This window comes from Nothobranchius furzeri, chromosome 4 (genome assembly GCF_043380555.1).
Source record: "Nothobranchius furzeri strain GRZ-AD chromosome 4, NfurGRZ-RIMD1, whole genome shotgun sequence".
Classification (NCBI taxonomy): Eukaryota; Metazoa; Chordata; class Actinopteri; order Cyprinodontiformes; family Nothobranchiidae; genus Nothobranchius; species Nothobranchius furzeri.
In genome coordinates, this window is record NC_091744.1 from 71,312,235 (window position 1) to 71,326,916 (window position 14,682).

At 42.1% G+C, this 14,682-nt stretch overlaps 1 protein-coding gene across 5 annotated transcripts in view; it reads left to right on the forward strand.

The window, feature by feature from the left end:
• pclob (piccolo presynaptic cytomatrix protein b) overlaps positions 1 to 14,682 on the forward strand; it is a 71,706-nt gene that overhangs the window by 5,956 nt on the left and 51,068 nt on the right. For all 5 annotated transcript variants that reach the window (XM_015964637.3, XM_015964639.3, XM_070550690.1 and 2 more), the window contains exons 5-11: positions 58 to 888; positions 2,990 to 3,949; positions 4,485 to 5,387; positions 5,475 to 6,299; positions 6,423 to 7,301; positions 7,585 to 9,069; positions 9,408 to 10,409. In XM_015964637.3, the coding sequence (XP_015820123.3) occupies positions 58 to 888; positions 2,990 to 3,949; positions 4,485 to 5,387; positions 5,475 to 6,299; positions 6,423 to 7,301; positions 7,585 to 9,069; positions 9,408 to 10,409 (6,885 nt within the window). The remainder of the gene's footprint in view (positions 1 to 57; positions 889 to 2,989; positions 3,950 to 4,484; positions 5,388 to 5,474; positions 6,300 to 6,422; positions 7,302 to 7,584; positions 9,070 to 9,407; positions 10,410 to 14,682) is intronic.

Genomic DNA, 14,682 nt, shown 5'->3' on the forward strand with positions numbered 1-14,682 from the left:
GGAAACTGATGTCAGCTTATGTTTTTTTTTTTTTTTTTTTTTTTTTTTTTGCTGTAGGTGAAGGAGTGGTTATGTCTGAACTGTCAGGTGCAGAGGGCACTGGGTGCATCTGAGCCTCCAGGAACACCTGTGATGAACCTACAGTCAGCAAATAAACCTGCCAGTGTTGTGAAGAAGGACACTCCTACTCAACAGAAAGCTATTTCAGTCTCTGCGAAATCTAAAGAGTCCTCACCAGTTGGTTCACCTCAACGGAAACCACAAAAATCTCCTGAGCAGCCAGCAAAAGGGGAATCTGATAAAGGATCTGAAAGTCAGCAACATATCACTTCAGAAGCTGGTGAGAACATTCCTCAGCAAGTCCCGAAGACAGGGTCCCAGAAGAGTAATATGCCACCAGCAAAAGAAGAAGTGGGAAGGTCCGTAAAACCTGGTGGTCCCAAAACTCAGCCTGAATCAGCAAAAGCTGCTGAGTCAGTTGGTGGGAAAATGTTTGGCTTTGGTTCGTCCATTTTCAGTACTGCATCTACTTTGATATCCTCAGCTGTCCACGATGAATCAAAAACCACACCACCACTTTCTCCTAAAATGGCAAAGGGAACCAAAACGCCTCCTGTTCAGAAATGCAATCAAGAAAAGAAACCAGAACAACTCCAACAGTCCAAGACCTCTCTGCTGCTGCAAGCCAAAGTAGGAAAAGAGTTACAAGAGCCTCTAAAGGGGCCAGTTGCTCCAGATGTTCCCAAGGCAGGTCAACCTACCTGTCCACTCTGCAAGATAGAACTAAACATTGGTTCCAAGGAACCTCCCAACTACAACAAATGCACAGAGTGCAAGAACACTGTGTGCAACCAGTGTGGATTTAATCCCATGCCAAACACGTCAGAGGTAATTGTAAAATCATTCACTAATTTAGTTATTGTCTATCCAAAAAAAAAAAAAAACCTTCATAAGTACATCCTCTAATATTGGCCTGTATTCAATTAATTGACGGGTATCACATTTTGGCCGGTGTCGGAGTCGGCGGAGGTGAATAATGGCCGGTATTTTATTGTGGCCGGGTGGAATGTGGTAACAATCAAGAACGGGGGCGGTTGTGTCATCCATCTCACTTTTGATTTGCCAGTGAAAGACCGCGAGGGTAACTTGAACCGTGCGGAGGTGAAGAGGAGGCGAAAATTTGATATCAAGTTCAAAGAGAACGTGCTGATTATACTGCAGAACACTCTGGGGAGAAGTAGGGGTTGTATGAACTAGTCACTAGTCGACTTCCCTGCTCTATAGTGACTTTTTATGCCTGTCATTGACTAGTCGCTGTCACGTGATAATGACCGGCAAGATGCAGTCCTCAGAAAAGACAGCAGCCTGCTGTCAAAAGGTGACAAGCTCCTGCGCGTCGGGAGGCAACGCGCTGTGCCTGAGCGTCGGTACTGACACCCGCCGTAAAACGGACATTTAACCAATTTGTGACGTTCACCCTCTTGCAATTTAACCTTCCCCTCACCCCCATCCTAACCTTAACCAGCTTGCACATGCAAAGCTCTGATTGTTGACGCGCTCCAGACATCTGCATCCTGAGCACGGCCACAGCAACATTATCAAATCAGGTGTCGCCACCTCAAAAACTAATTTAACACGCGATCGTTCATGTCGGCTCATTTCCTTTTATGTTTCCTGTCTTTTATTCTTTTATTTGTGCCTGATGCTTTTTGATGCTGTGGATCCCGGCGCATCACCTGTTTTGTCCTCGGTGACGCACCTCACTGATGTGGCCGGCGAGCACTCCGCTGTTTTTGCAGTCGGTAGATCTTTTAGAACTGCAGTTCAAAGGTAACTCATAAGGTGAATATATATGAAACCAGGTAGCAGTTTTTATTTAGGATTGAGAGGAGATGCAGGAAGATAATAAACAGACAGGACAGAAAAATAGTCAAATAAAAACAAGTTAGTTTTTGTACCTGCTGTTGCAACAAACAAACACCATTGAAGGTAATCAGAAGCGAGGAACAGAAAGTGAAATAATTATTTTACTCTTTAGAGCAGCAGGAACTCCGAGAGGCTGCAGGCGCATCATTGAGTTTTTGGCCGCTGCGCTTGAGGAGGGGGGAGAGGGCTGAAGCAGAAACTACCGTTGTTAAAAGAAATGTGTTTAACTTTGAAAATGTGGGCGCAATTTTAATTGTCAAAAACTCCAGCGAACCATTAGTTCATTTTGCTCAAATAGAAATTGAGGCCTCCTCTAATTCTGGTCCTTCTTCCAATAAAGGCCTGGAGCTTGATGAGCTTGAGTAAAATACAGGCCCTGGCCTGTATTAGAGGATTTACGGTATATTTCTTCTATTATGTTTATATATTTTGGAATGTTTATTTACAAACAGGTATACGTTGTCAGTTCAGTGTAAATAATTTTAACATGGCTAAATTAAATGTTGATTATGGAACAATTTACCAAAAGCTATATATTTTTTAAATTAATACCTCCACCAGACATTTAGAGGTGTGCAGAATGTAGGTTCAGTTTTCCTTCATAAGCTATATTTAAAAAAATAATAATAATCAAAAATGTATTTTAACGGGCACATCACTTGATTTATGTTTACATCTATCAGCCAGTAGAGGGCACCATTGTGGTAAAACGTTTGCTCACATCAAGGCTGTGACTGTAAAATGGTGAACTCGATAAGTCAAGCAGCTGATTCTGAGCCTAGAAGATGTTCTAACATTAAATACTGCTATAAAATAAACTTAATAATAGAAATGAGTTCTTACTCTGTACAATTCATCACTGGACATGGTGCTGGCTGGTGACTTCACATATTGGCAGTGAACCAACACCCCGATAGCTAGAAATTTTGTTCTGTTACAACTTCAACCTCTTCACACTAGATGTCACGATGGTGTCCATGTTCCATATTCAACCTTTACTGAGATAAATGTTCCATTAAAAAAAAACTTGCAATCTTATTCCTTATATTTTCTCTATTTTCAGGCTAAAGAATGGTTATGTCTAAATTGTCAGATGCAAAGAGCTCTTGGTGCATCCGAGGCCACAGAGCCTACTATGAAACCCCAAAGTGAAGCCAACAAAACTTCTCCATCTCCTGCACATAAGAAAATTATTGCTCCTATCCAGAAAGAAACTCAAAAGAAGGAACTGCTCACATCTGATATGAAGGTGGAAGATGCAGTATCTGGTTTACTTCAAAAGAAGGGGGGGCCCACACCAGTTTCTCCTCAGACAGTACAGCGAGCAACAGTTCCACCTACTACTAAGGCTGCAAAAGAACCAGGTGAAACTCATTCTATCCCAGCTGCTGGTCAGAAAACCCCTGTGGATATCCAAGAAGGAACAGGTCCACAAAAACAGGCCGGACAAGCAAACAAGCTTGAACCACAACAAAAGAAGGTTTTACCAGATGCCCAACCTGAGTCAGGAAATCCATCCAGTGGTCCTAAAGTGGGCCCAACTGTTTCAAAAACAACTGAATCATTCAGAGGAAAAATGTTTGGCTTCAGTTCCTCTATTTTCAACTCAGCATCCAGTTTGATATCAGCTGCTGTTCAGGACGAATCCCAGACTACGCCACCGGCATCTCGTAAGATGTCCGCACCAGCACAAGTCTCTCCAAAGTTGTCTGCTGTGTCCAAAATCTCTCCAAGAACTACGCCCACAGTTTCTCCCAAAATGTCACCAGCAAGAGAAAAGAAAATGATTCCTCAGAAACCAGAGCTGGAGAAGAAATCGGATGACTCCCATGCAAACAAGGACGACAAAGCTTCCCTAGAGTTATCAAAAATCCCGCAAGCAGGTGCAGTTCCATCTACTTGCCCACTCTGTAAGGTTGAGATGAACATCAGCACAAAGCTGTCTCCCAACTACAACACCTGTACTGAGTGCAAGACCACAGTTTGTAATCAATGTGGATTCAGCCCCATGCCCATTGGAGAGGTAAGTAATGATGGGATTTATGCCTTAAACTCTCTCAGTTCAGTTTATGCAAATAGATTTTTTTTCCATTACAACATGAACTCTTTAAGCTCTTGAAGCCTGCCTTGCAGGGTTAGGGTAAGGGTTTTGAGAGTTTTTTTTTCTTAAACAGGGTTTCCCCCAGTGCTTTATGAGCCTGGCAGGCCACCAGGCCTTGCTTGGTCACCTGCCTGGCCAAGCGTCCACCCCTCCATCCCCCCTTTCCGCACAGTCAGGCACGACGCACGGTACCGAACGTGTTGGTTGTGTTGCACCGAAAAAGCCGCGTGCCTCTCTCCCGCTGTCATGTATGACAGACGGCGGCAAAATGATCAGTGAACCCCTCGCTGTCACGGACGGCAGGGGAACGAACTGTGCCCACCCACCACCCCACCCCACTCTGCTCTCACGGTCCGCCAGGCCTAGCAAGTTTTATAGAGGAAACCCTGTTAAAATCTTCCAAATTGAAATTCTAATCCTATATTAACACACAACCATTTGTCTGTTGTATTTTTAGATAAAAGAGTGGCTATGTCTTATTTGTCAGATGAAAAGAGCAGCAGGAACCCTTGAGCCTGTGGCGCCACCTGCTCTGAAGTCCCAAACATCACCCAGTAAATTACCTCCATCTGCTGCTTTTATGTCAAAGGATCAGTCCAAGCTAACTGCTCCAGAGAAGGACAGTCCAGACTCTGTGGAACAAACAAAGGAGAATAAATCCACAACCTCAAGAAAATCTGAAGCTGAGACAACAGAACAAATACTCAAAACGGCTCAGAGGAAACCACATCAGCCAAGCCAACCTGAAAGCAAACAGGAGACTGGCGTTCCAGCAAAACAGCAGGAATCCAGAGGTTTATTTGGGTTTAGTGATTCTAAATCACAGCCTGAAGCAGCAAAGACTGCAGACGCATCAAGTGGGAAGATGTTAGGATTTAGTTCTTCCATCTTTAGCTCTGCCTCGTCTTTGATAACCTCAGCTGTTCGAGATCAGTTGACTACAACTCCACCAGTTTCTCCAAAGCTGTCTCCAGCAAAGGAATCTAAACCTTCTGCTGTCCAGAAAGAACAGCAGAAGAAACCAGAGCAGCCACTAAAGGTGGAGGGTCAACTACCTGTAGAGAGTAAACCAGATGAAATCAAGTCTCCCGTATCCCAGAAGCGTGAGCCACAGAAACCATCGACTCAGACAATGAGACCTTCATCAGTAGACACCAACGTGGACAGAAAACTATCAGAGGCTGCAAAGCCTGAAGCAAGTCCTCAAGCAAGTGTCAAAACTGATAAATGCACCTGTCCACTGTGTAAGGTCAAACTCAACACAGGCTCCAAGGATCCACCCAACTACAATACATGTACTCAGTGCAAGAACACTGTGTGTAACCAATGTGGATTTAACCCCATGCCAAATGAAGCTGTGGTAAGATAATATAAAGAAATTCATTTTTTCAGGTTTCACTATTTTTGATTAAATTTACTTTGTTTATTTATTTATTTTTCATTTTAGGTGGAGTGGTTGTGTCTCAACTGCCAGATGCAGCGGGCCCTTGAAGTGAACAAGTCCCCCAAAGCTGCATCTGTCAAATCTCAGATAACTGCTAAACCAGCAAAGACAGACAACACCAGCACACCTGAGCCTGAAAAGACAGCACCACAGTCACCTCAGAGGAGACTGTCTGCAACAGCAAAGCCAGACAAACCAGAAACTACCACCAAGCCAGTGGTTCTGAAACAGGCAAGCCCAGTTGCATCAAAGAAGCAACCAGATGAGCCACAGAGAACATCAGAACCAAATAGATCAACTAGCCAGAAACGTCCGACTGAACGTAAGCAGAGCAATGCTACTTCAGAGAAAGATTCTGGAGGTTTCTTTGGACTAGGTGGTACTAAAACTCAGCAAGATGTGAACAAGCAAGCAGAGTCTGTAAGTGGAAAAATGTTTGGCTTTGGTTCTTCCATTTTCAGCTCTGCAACTAGCTTGATTACCTCAGCTGTTCAGGACCAGCCCAAGACTACTCCACCAGTTTCTCCTAAACTGTCTCCTGCAAGAGAGGTCAAATCCCCCGCTGCAAAGCAGAAGAAGAAAGCAGAACTTGAACTGAACAAAATGTTTAATGTGGGACAGGCCAAAGAGGACAAAGCTCCATTGGAGCCTGTAAAGGCTAAAGATCCATCCCAAACTGGTGTCAAACAGGGCCAGACCTCTTGTCCACTGTGTAAAGCTGAACTCTATGTTGGGTCCAACGAACCACCTAACTACAGTATATGTACTGAATGCAAGAACACAGTCTGTAACCAGTGTGGATTTAATCCGATGCCAAATCAAGCAGGGGTAAGTGAGAATCAAAATATATTGACTGATTTTTAAGAGTTTATTTAAAAAAAATATCATAATGTGCTTTGCTCATTTAATATTTTCTCCAGTGTTTAACAAATCCACCGCTTTTCCCAACAGATTAAGGAGTGGTTATGTTTGACATGTCAGATGCAAAGAGCCCTTGCAACAGCTGAATCGGCACAGTCTCCAATCATAAAACCTAAAGCGTCACCCATTAAAGCATCTTCACCTGCTTCTGCCCTAAAGAATGTCAATACAGATCAACTGAAAGATGTTATTCCCACAGAAAAAGCTGTAGTTGTGAACACAGCTCGGAAGGAAAGTCCAGCACTTGGTGCTCTGCGACAGAATGTGGATATTCATGAGACATCCGCTGCTCCAAAAGAAGCAGTAGCTGTTGTTTCAAGCACAATGAAAGAAGAAAAGCCAGGTTTACCACCTGTTAAGGATGCCCCTATGCCCCCTGCACCTCAAAGCAAAGAGACAGAGCCTGTTATTCCAAACCTTGAAAAAACAACACCTGCACAAGGTGGGACAACTACACCATCCAAAGCCACTACAGAAAAGAAAGAAGAAAAAATTGAAGAAATTAAGACCTCTGAAGATCAGTTGAGTAAATCTGCCCCTCAAGTCTCGGAGAATGTGTCAGAAATGCCAGTTTCTCCAAGGGCGAGCACTCAAATTTCTCAAAGGAGGACGTCTGTAACAGAAACTAACAAGAACAACATGCAGAAAACACAGTTTGAAAAAACAGCAGACCAATCTGGGGCACCCAAGACTCCTCCATTGGGAGAGAACAAAGTTGATATAGGTCCACCAGAAGTGATCAAACCAGACACTTTTCAGGAAGCCACAAAAGTGGGTCAGTCTTGTCCACTCTGTAAGGTGGAGATTAACATGGATTCTAAAAATCCTCCTAACTTCAACACCTGCACAGATTGTAAGGCCATTGTCTGCAACAAGTGTGGATTCAGTCCGATTCCTAATGTTTCTAAGGTAATTAGGAGACAGTCTTTTTGTGGTTGGATGCATTTGCCAGTTATACTTCTGTTAAAATGTTGGCAGTTGAAGCAGTGACTTAATTAATGCTTTGTTCATCGTTTTAAAGATTACACGTGTACAATTCTGCAGTGTGGACAGATTCTACTTCTGTACTACACTTTTAAATAATTAGATGTGATGCATTTTTCTTGTTTCTGTCAACTAATGCATTTATGTGCAAACAGAAAAAATTATAGTCACTCATTACTCATGATTGTTTTTTTGTTTTGCATTCCAGGTGAAGGAATGGCTGTGTCTCAACTGTCAGATGCAGAGAGCCCTTGGAGCCTCCGAACCTCCAGGCCTCCCTATGATAAAACCACAGGCTTCGTCTAGCAAAGAGGTCCCTGTCAATGTAGAGAAAATAGAAACTTTGATTACTGATTCGAAGCTAGACAGAATAAAGCCAGGCATACCCGGTAATGAGCTTATCACAGCTAAAGAAACAGAAACCTCTGTTGATGTACCATCAAAGGAGGTTGGACCTATAGTTGTTCCGTTGCCTGACAAAACAGTTTCCTCCACTATTAAAAAGGCAGATGTTTCCCCAGCAACACAAAAGCCATCGTCAGAGATGCCTGAAGGGAAACCTGAAGCACCAAAACAAGCAAAAATGGGCCCAAGTCCTCCTAAGTCTGCTGTTCCATCTCATTCGGAGGCAGCAGGGCCCTTATTACAAAAGCTGCCAGAAGCTGTTGCTCCTTCACCTGATCAAAAGAGGAGAGAGCCACCTCTGCAACAGTCTCCAAAAACTGGAACCTCACCAGCTAAATTTGTTCCACCGTCAGCTCAGCCTGCAAAAGAGGAGTCCGGAGGCTTCTTTGGTTTTGGCCATGCTAAAACAGCACCTTCTCCTGCAAAATCTGCATCTTCTGTGACAGGGAAGATGTTTGGCTTTGGTTCATCTTTCTTAAGCTCTGCATCCACTTTGATCTCTTCAGCCGTGCAGGATGAAACTAAAACTACTCCTCCAACTCCACATAAGTTGTCTGGCACAGAGAAAGTTACACCTACGTCTACACCACCAGCTCCACGTAAGATGTCTACCACGGAGAAAGTTACACCTACGTCGACACCACCAGCTCCACGTAAGATGTCTACCACGGAGAAAGTTACACCTACGTCTACACCACCAGCTCCACGTAAGATGTCTATCACGGAGAAAGTTACGCCTACGTCTACACCACCAGCTCCACGTAAGATGTCTATCACGGAGAAAGTTACGCCTACGTCTACACCACCAGCTCCACGTAAGATGTCTACCATGGAGAAAGTTACGCCTACGTCTACACCACCAGCTCCACGTAAGATGTCCACCACGGAGAAAGTTACTGCTACATCTACACCACCAGCTCCACGTAAGATGTCCACCACAGACAAAGTATCTCCTAAAAGTACACCACCGGCTTCACCTAAAACAGTACAAGCAACAGAGGCCAAACCCCCTCCTGTGCTCAAAATAGAGGAAAAGAAACCAGAGCAACCACTGCAAGATAAGATTCATTCAGCAGAACAAGCCAAAGTGAGCAAATCCCTGTCAGAACCCCCGAAGGTCCCAGGAGACAACAAAGATGCTTCAAAAGCAGAAAAGTCAGTCTGTCCACTCTGCAAGACCCATCTTAGCATTGGCACCAAAGACCCCCCCAACTACAAGACTTGCACAGAATGCAAGAACATAGTCTGCACCCAGTGTGGATTTGATGCAATGCCAACAATAACAGAGGTATGCAAGGGTTGCTTTGGTTTTGAAATGCCTTGAGTGTTAAATTTGAAATGTACAAGTATGTTGATTATATCACCTAATTTTGTCCATTGTGGCTTTTTATTTTGCAAACTAGCTATGCATATAAATTTAGTAGTTGTCATCATTTCTATTTTTAAAATGATTAATACATGTTTGTATGCATTAACACTCTAAAGATTTTGGTGAATAAATTAAATTAACTTTCCTTGACAGTGAAAAAACATGTTCTTGTGAAATATTCCCTTCTTTATTCATCAAAACACTGCATTATATGTATATTTCTATTGTAATGGTTTGTTGTACTGCTTTTGATTTAGATAAAGGAATGGCTTTGCCTAACCTGCCAGATGCAGAGAGCCCTGGGAGCATCAGAGTCAGCTGGACTTCCTGCTGTGAAACAACAACCCTCGGCAAGCCAGGTCCCTCAACCTCCAGCTGAACAGAAAGAGAAGTTGACACTAGCCAAAGATATAGGTAAAGCTATTGCCCCATCAACCCCAAGCAAAATAGAAGCACCGAAAGCAGAGGTTGCAGCTTCATCAGCAGCTGATATGAAGGTAAAGCCTCAGCAAGGTCTTGCGCAAAAGGCTGAAGAGGTTTCAGCGACTGAAAAGGGGAAAGGCGCAACAGTGATGGACCAGAAGCAACTGACTGAAAAGCAGCAAAAAGTACAGATTTCTAAAAGCCCAATGCCAGAAGAAAAGCCAGGTGTTCCAAAACAAGAAGCCTTTAAATTACCACTACAGCCCTCGAAAGCAACTCAATCTCCCAGATCTGCTTCACCAGTTCAGCCCACTAAACAGGATACTGGAGGTCTCTTTGGCTTTGGTGCTTCTAAAACACAAGCTGCAGCAGCAAAAGCCACTGAATCAGTGACTGGGAAGATGTTTGGCTTTGGCTCATCGTTTCTTAGCTCAGCATCTACATTGATAACTTCAGCTGTTCAGGATGAGCCAAAAACTACGCCTCCTACTCCAAGGAAGATGTCCACTACGGCTCCTACTTCTCCCAAAGCTACTCCTCCAGTTTCTCCTAAAATAAGTCCTAGAAAGGATGTCAAACCACCCACGGCACAGAAATCCGACACTCCTCAACAGGCCAAGCCGATTCCATCAGCAGAAGAAAAAGCAAGACCAGAAATTCAGAAATTCACTGAAGTGATCAGCATTGCCCCTAGAGCAGCTGTTTCCACCTGTCCTCTTTGTAAGGTCGAACTCAACATGGGCTCAAAGGACACACCTAATTACAACACCTGCACAGAATGCAAAAGCATCGTCTGCAATCTCTGTGGATTTAACCCCATGCCCCATTCAGCAGTGGTAAGTGCAAGAAACATCACTTCTAAGTGTCACATTTTTCTTTTCTTTTGCACTCCCATTAAGGTGTCTTTTATCATACGGCATTTAATCATTTGCTTTACTATCGCTACATTAGTCTTCAGCAATCAGTCAGCCAATCATGCATAAGAACTCCCCAGGAGAAGGAATCAAAAGGTATTTTATTCATGAACACATTTTCAGCGCCCTGTAGAGCATAAAAGAACTTCAGATTTGACATGGTATAATACATTCCTCAAACTTATTAGTCATATACAGATGGCGTTGCACTTGCCACCAAATCTCTGAAAAAGGAATGAGAAAGATGACAAAGGTTATTTTGACCCCAGGAGTCTGGAGATTCTCGATTGGAATATTTGTATTCTTGCCCTCGTTTTGAGCCGACATTTACCATTATCACTAGAATAGGTTTAAAAGTTTTAGATTTTAGAGAAACAAATTATTTTTCCTTATGCTTGCCATTTTACTGAAGTGTTAAAGAGGTCCTTCACTGAGAAACCATTTTTATTTATTTATTTAGTTTTGAAAATGGTCAATCACTGAGTTAACATGCAGGCTGAATGTGAAAATTGGGTCCTAACCCTATTTCCATTATTACATTAGCTTCTGATAGACAGTGAAATGCTAGGATTTGAAAATCCCGACAGCTTTATGTCACACTGTCACTGAACATTCATGTACTTACCCATCTTGACTCACGTTGGGGAAGGCTGTTGTTGGTTTAGCATCCAGCAGACGGCAGATATATTTTTGGCTAGTAGAAGCTAACTGTTAGCATTAACAACTCAACCACACATCAGAAACTCCTTCAGGCTTGTGTTAATTGTGGAAATAAAACATCAATATTGCAAAGCAATAGGAGTCAGTGATAGAGTCGTATTGCTATTATCCAATCAGATGCAGTCGGTCCAAATATCAGGAAATAAAAGTCCAAATCCTGTTGTCCGAAGCTACTTTGTCCTCTGGCTCAAATTTTCATGCTGAAACAGGCACACTGGAGCTTTTTCCGCCAGAGTATGACTTACAAGGCATTCATCCCCACTATAGACCACTGCAGATGAGTGAAAGACCTCTTTAACTTTTTTCCAAGACACCCTTTCTGAAGGTTGACCAGTTGACTTGGTGAAGGCCACATTTTTTGGGTTGAATTTGTCCAGGCTGCCATTGTTTCAATGGTTTTCCTGGTGATGAAATCTAAAGTTTTGGTGAAAAAATGGGAATAAAACACAATGAAATAATTTGCTTGAGGGTGTCTCCTGTGCAACAGAATGTTTCCCTCTTTGTATGCAGAAAGGTGTTTACATTTCCAGAAAAATGAACAGTGAAACAAACTAAATGAAACATTTGCATCTGCAGTCAGTTCTAAATAGTACGGGTTATAGTGCTGGACGTTGGCTTTTACGTCAAACCTTGTTTTCTCTCCCAGAGAAGATCTGTTATTTGATTCCTAGCTGCTCCGCATGGCAAAGTGTCCTTGGAAAAAGACTCACGCTGTAACTGATATTCCCCTTAGAGTAGTATTAGATCACTAGAATATAAAGAGGCATTCTATTTAAAAACTTCGAATTAGTATGGATTATTATTGTATGTAATTACCACTGTTATTATCTCATTTTATTTACCAGTTACTGAATGGCCAAATCCAGTTGTGTTTGGATGGTACTTTTTTTATTTCTCCTTAGTTTAAAGTGATGTTGTGTATTTTTCTGGGTGATTTGGGGCAATACCTACCTAAATCATTGCAAGCAAGTGATATTTTTGTTTAAGTAAGACCTTATCAACGGATGTCAAAAATCCCTGACAGCGTAACCTCCAGCGTAATGACAAGCACATCAGACTCCCTTTCATCACTGGCAATGAGTGAGTGAAGAAGTAAATGTGTAAAACAACAACGTTTATGAATGAGCAAACATTTTGTAACCGTTTCTTACACATCAGTAGATGCCGATTTTCCTCATGCACTCATGTAGAAGTAAACAAATGGCGACGCCCAGAGACTTAGACCCATTCACATCTATTTTAGACCCGGTTTTTATGGTTACATGTTACAAAGCCGCCAATATTTTTGGACAAGGGGGCATCATTTAATTCATTTTCAAGGACATTTTCATGGATATTTCCAAAGAATAATGACAAAAACTACACGTTGTCTCTTTAAAGATGGATAAATGGGAGGAGACACTTTTGTGCAGTATTTTACGTAACCAAATGTGTTGCTTTTCTTTGCCATCTTCATTTTTGATGAAGAACATGAATTTCAATCTGTTTCTATATTAGAATAGGGCTAGTAAATCAGATAATAGACATGAGGGCTGTAAAAAAATGTGGTCGCACTTCAGTTTTCAGCAGGAGTCTGTTTGCAGTTCACATAAACCTTAAAAATAATAAAATATTCCATAAAAACATGCCAAGTGACCACAATGGCTGGCTGTTGTGGTTCTCTCTCTCTCTCACTCAGTGCTGGACAGGTCACTGGTTACATAAGCCCACAGCAGACTGGCAGCACTGAAAATGTATTAAAGCGGTGATTGAGGATTGCGCAACAGCATTAGTGAGATGGGATCCGCTCTCACGGGAGACCACGGATGGGGGGAAACTCCAAACCCCGTGAGAGATTTGAGATTACAAATCCCTGTGATATGCCAATAAGTGGAGGTGAAAGGGATTAGGTTCATCCCAACGTTCTGCATTACAGCTGAATCTGGCATTTCTTTTCAGATGGACATCTGGTCTTTCAGAGATCACTGGCTTCTTGTGATTCAGTTATGTGGGGGCGGTAATGATACACGTGTACCTGATTTATGACTTACCTAACAGACTGGGTCATGGTTGATGACACTCTGTGTTTTCATGCCTTGCCATTAGATATAATAACATTGCTCTCTTCATATAATGGCTTATTCATTCCTGAGATATTTAACTGCATTGCCAGTTTAACATTTGGATTTATCAGGTTACAGGTGCACATATTTAAGTATTGTCACCTGCTTGCTATTATTCATGTTTTAAATTTTAACATGAGTGGTGTCTGAAGCTAACTGATGGCAGTATGAGAGCAGGAATGTTCTCTGAGACACCAAACAGCCAAATCCATCTCTTTAATGAAGCTACGGTTCCCTTTATTTATTTCAGCCTTTTCCCAAGACATCGATTAGTCTACTACATAGTCTGAATCACACATTTTTATACAGAAACAATGCTGAAATGAGAAGTGCCTCTTTTGTAAGTGATATTTATTCACACTAGAAAAATAGTCCCAACAATATAGGTTGAATGGGGGAGGGAGTAAGCTCAATTGATGCTGTGTGTGTGACATATATTCCTTCGTCGTTGCAAAATAAAGGCTGACCTCAATACAACGGGATCACACGAGCTGTCATATTAACTGCTGTCCTATGGTTTTCCTGCTTGTTAGTTTTCTGTCATGAATACACAAGGACATTTCTACAGAAATCCAGTCTTGTTTAGAGCATAAAGGAGACTTGGATGGTTTGAAAGAAGAAGAATCTGCTTTAGGCAAATCAAGTGCTAGAATAAAAGTATCTATTTTTTCCTCTTCGCCTGTTCATCAGATGATGACGTTGAAAGCCTGGGAATGACTGGTGACTGATAAGTAGGGCACACGTGTGTCAGGATTTACCAGCAAAGGCTCTGTGTGAAGGACTGCATGCACTATGAATAACAGTTCCTCAAATCTGACCATGTTTACCATTTATTTACAGATCTGAAGCAGTTACTGTAATTTTGTTTTGCTTTTGGGACGTGGTTCACCATCAGACTCATTGCGAAATGAATTAATTATTTATTATTTCCCAGAGTTCAGTTCTTTATTTTCACAATGTTTACTACTACTACTACTACTACTAACATAACTATTGGAACAATTATGTTTATTTATTCAGCAGACGCTTTTATCCAAAGCGACTTACAATTTATAACCTATAGGCATGTTGGGATCTGTGGGGGAAACCGGAGTACCCGGAGGAAACCCATGCATGCGGAGAACACGCACTCCACGCAGAAAGGCCGCAGCCGAGTTTCGAACCTGCAACCTTCGTGCTGCGAGGCAACAGTGCTAACCACTGCACCATCATGCAGCTTAAATAGGAACGTATCCTAAAACTCACAAATGATGACATTTTATTTTCAAAATATGGGGATAACAATATTTGTGTCCAATAGAAAATTTGATTCAGAAAAAAATCTGCATCAAAACCATTAATGCCAATGCATCTTTTATTTATTTAATCATTTA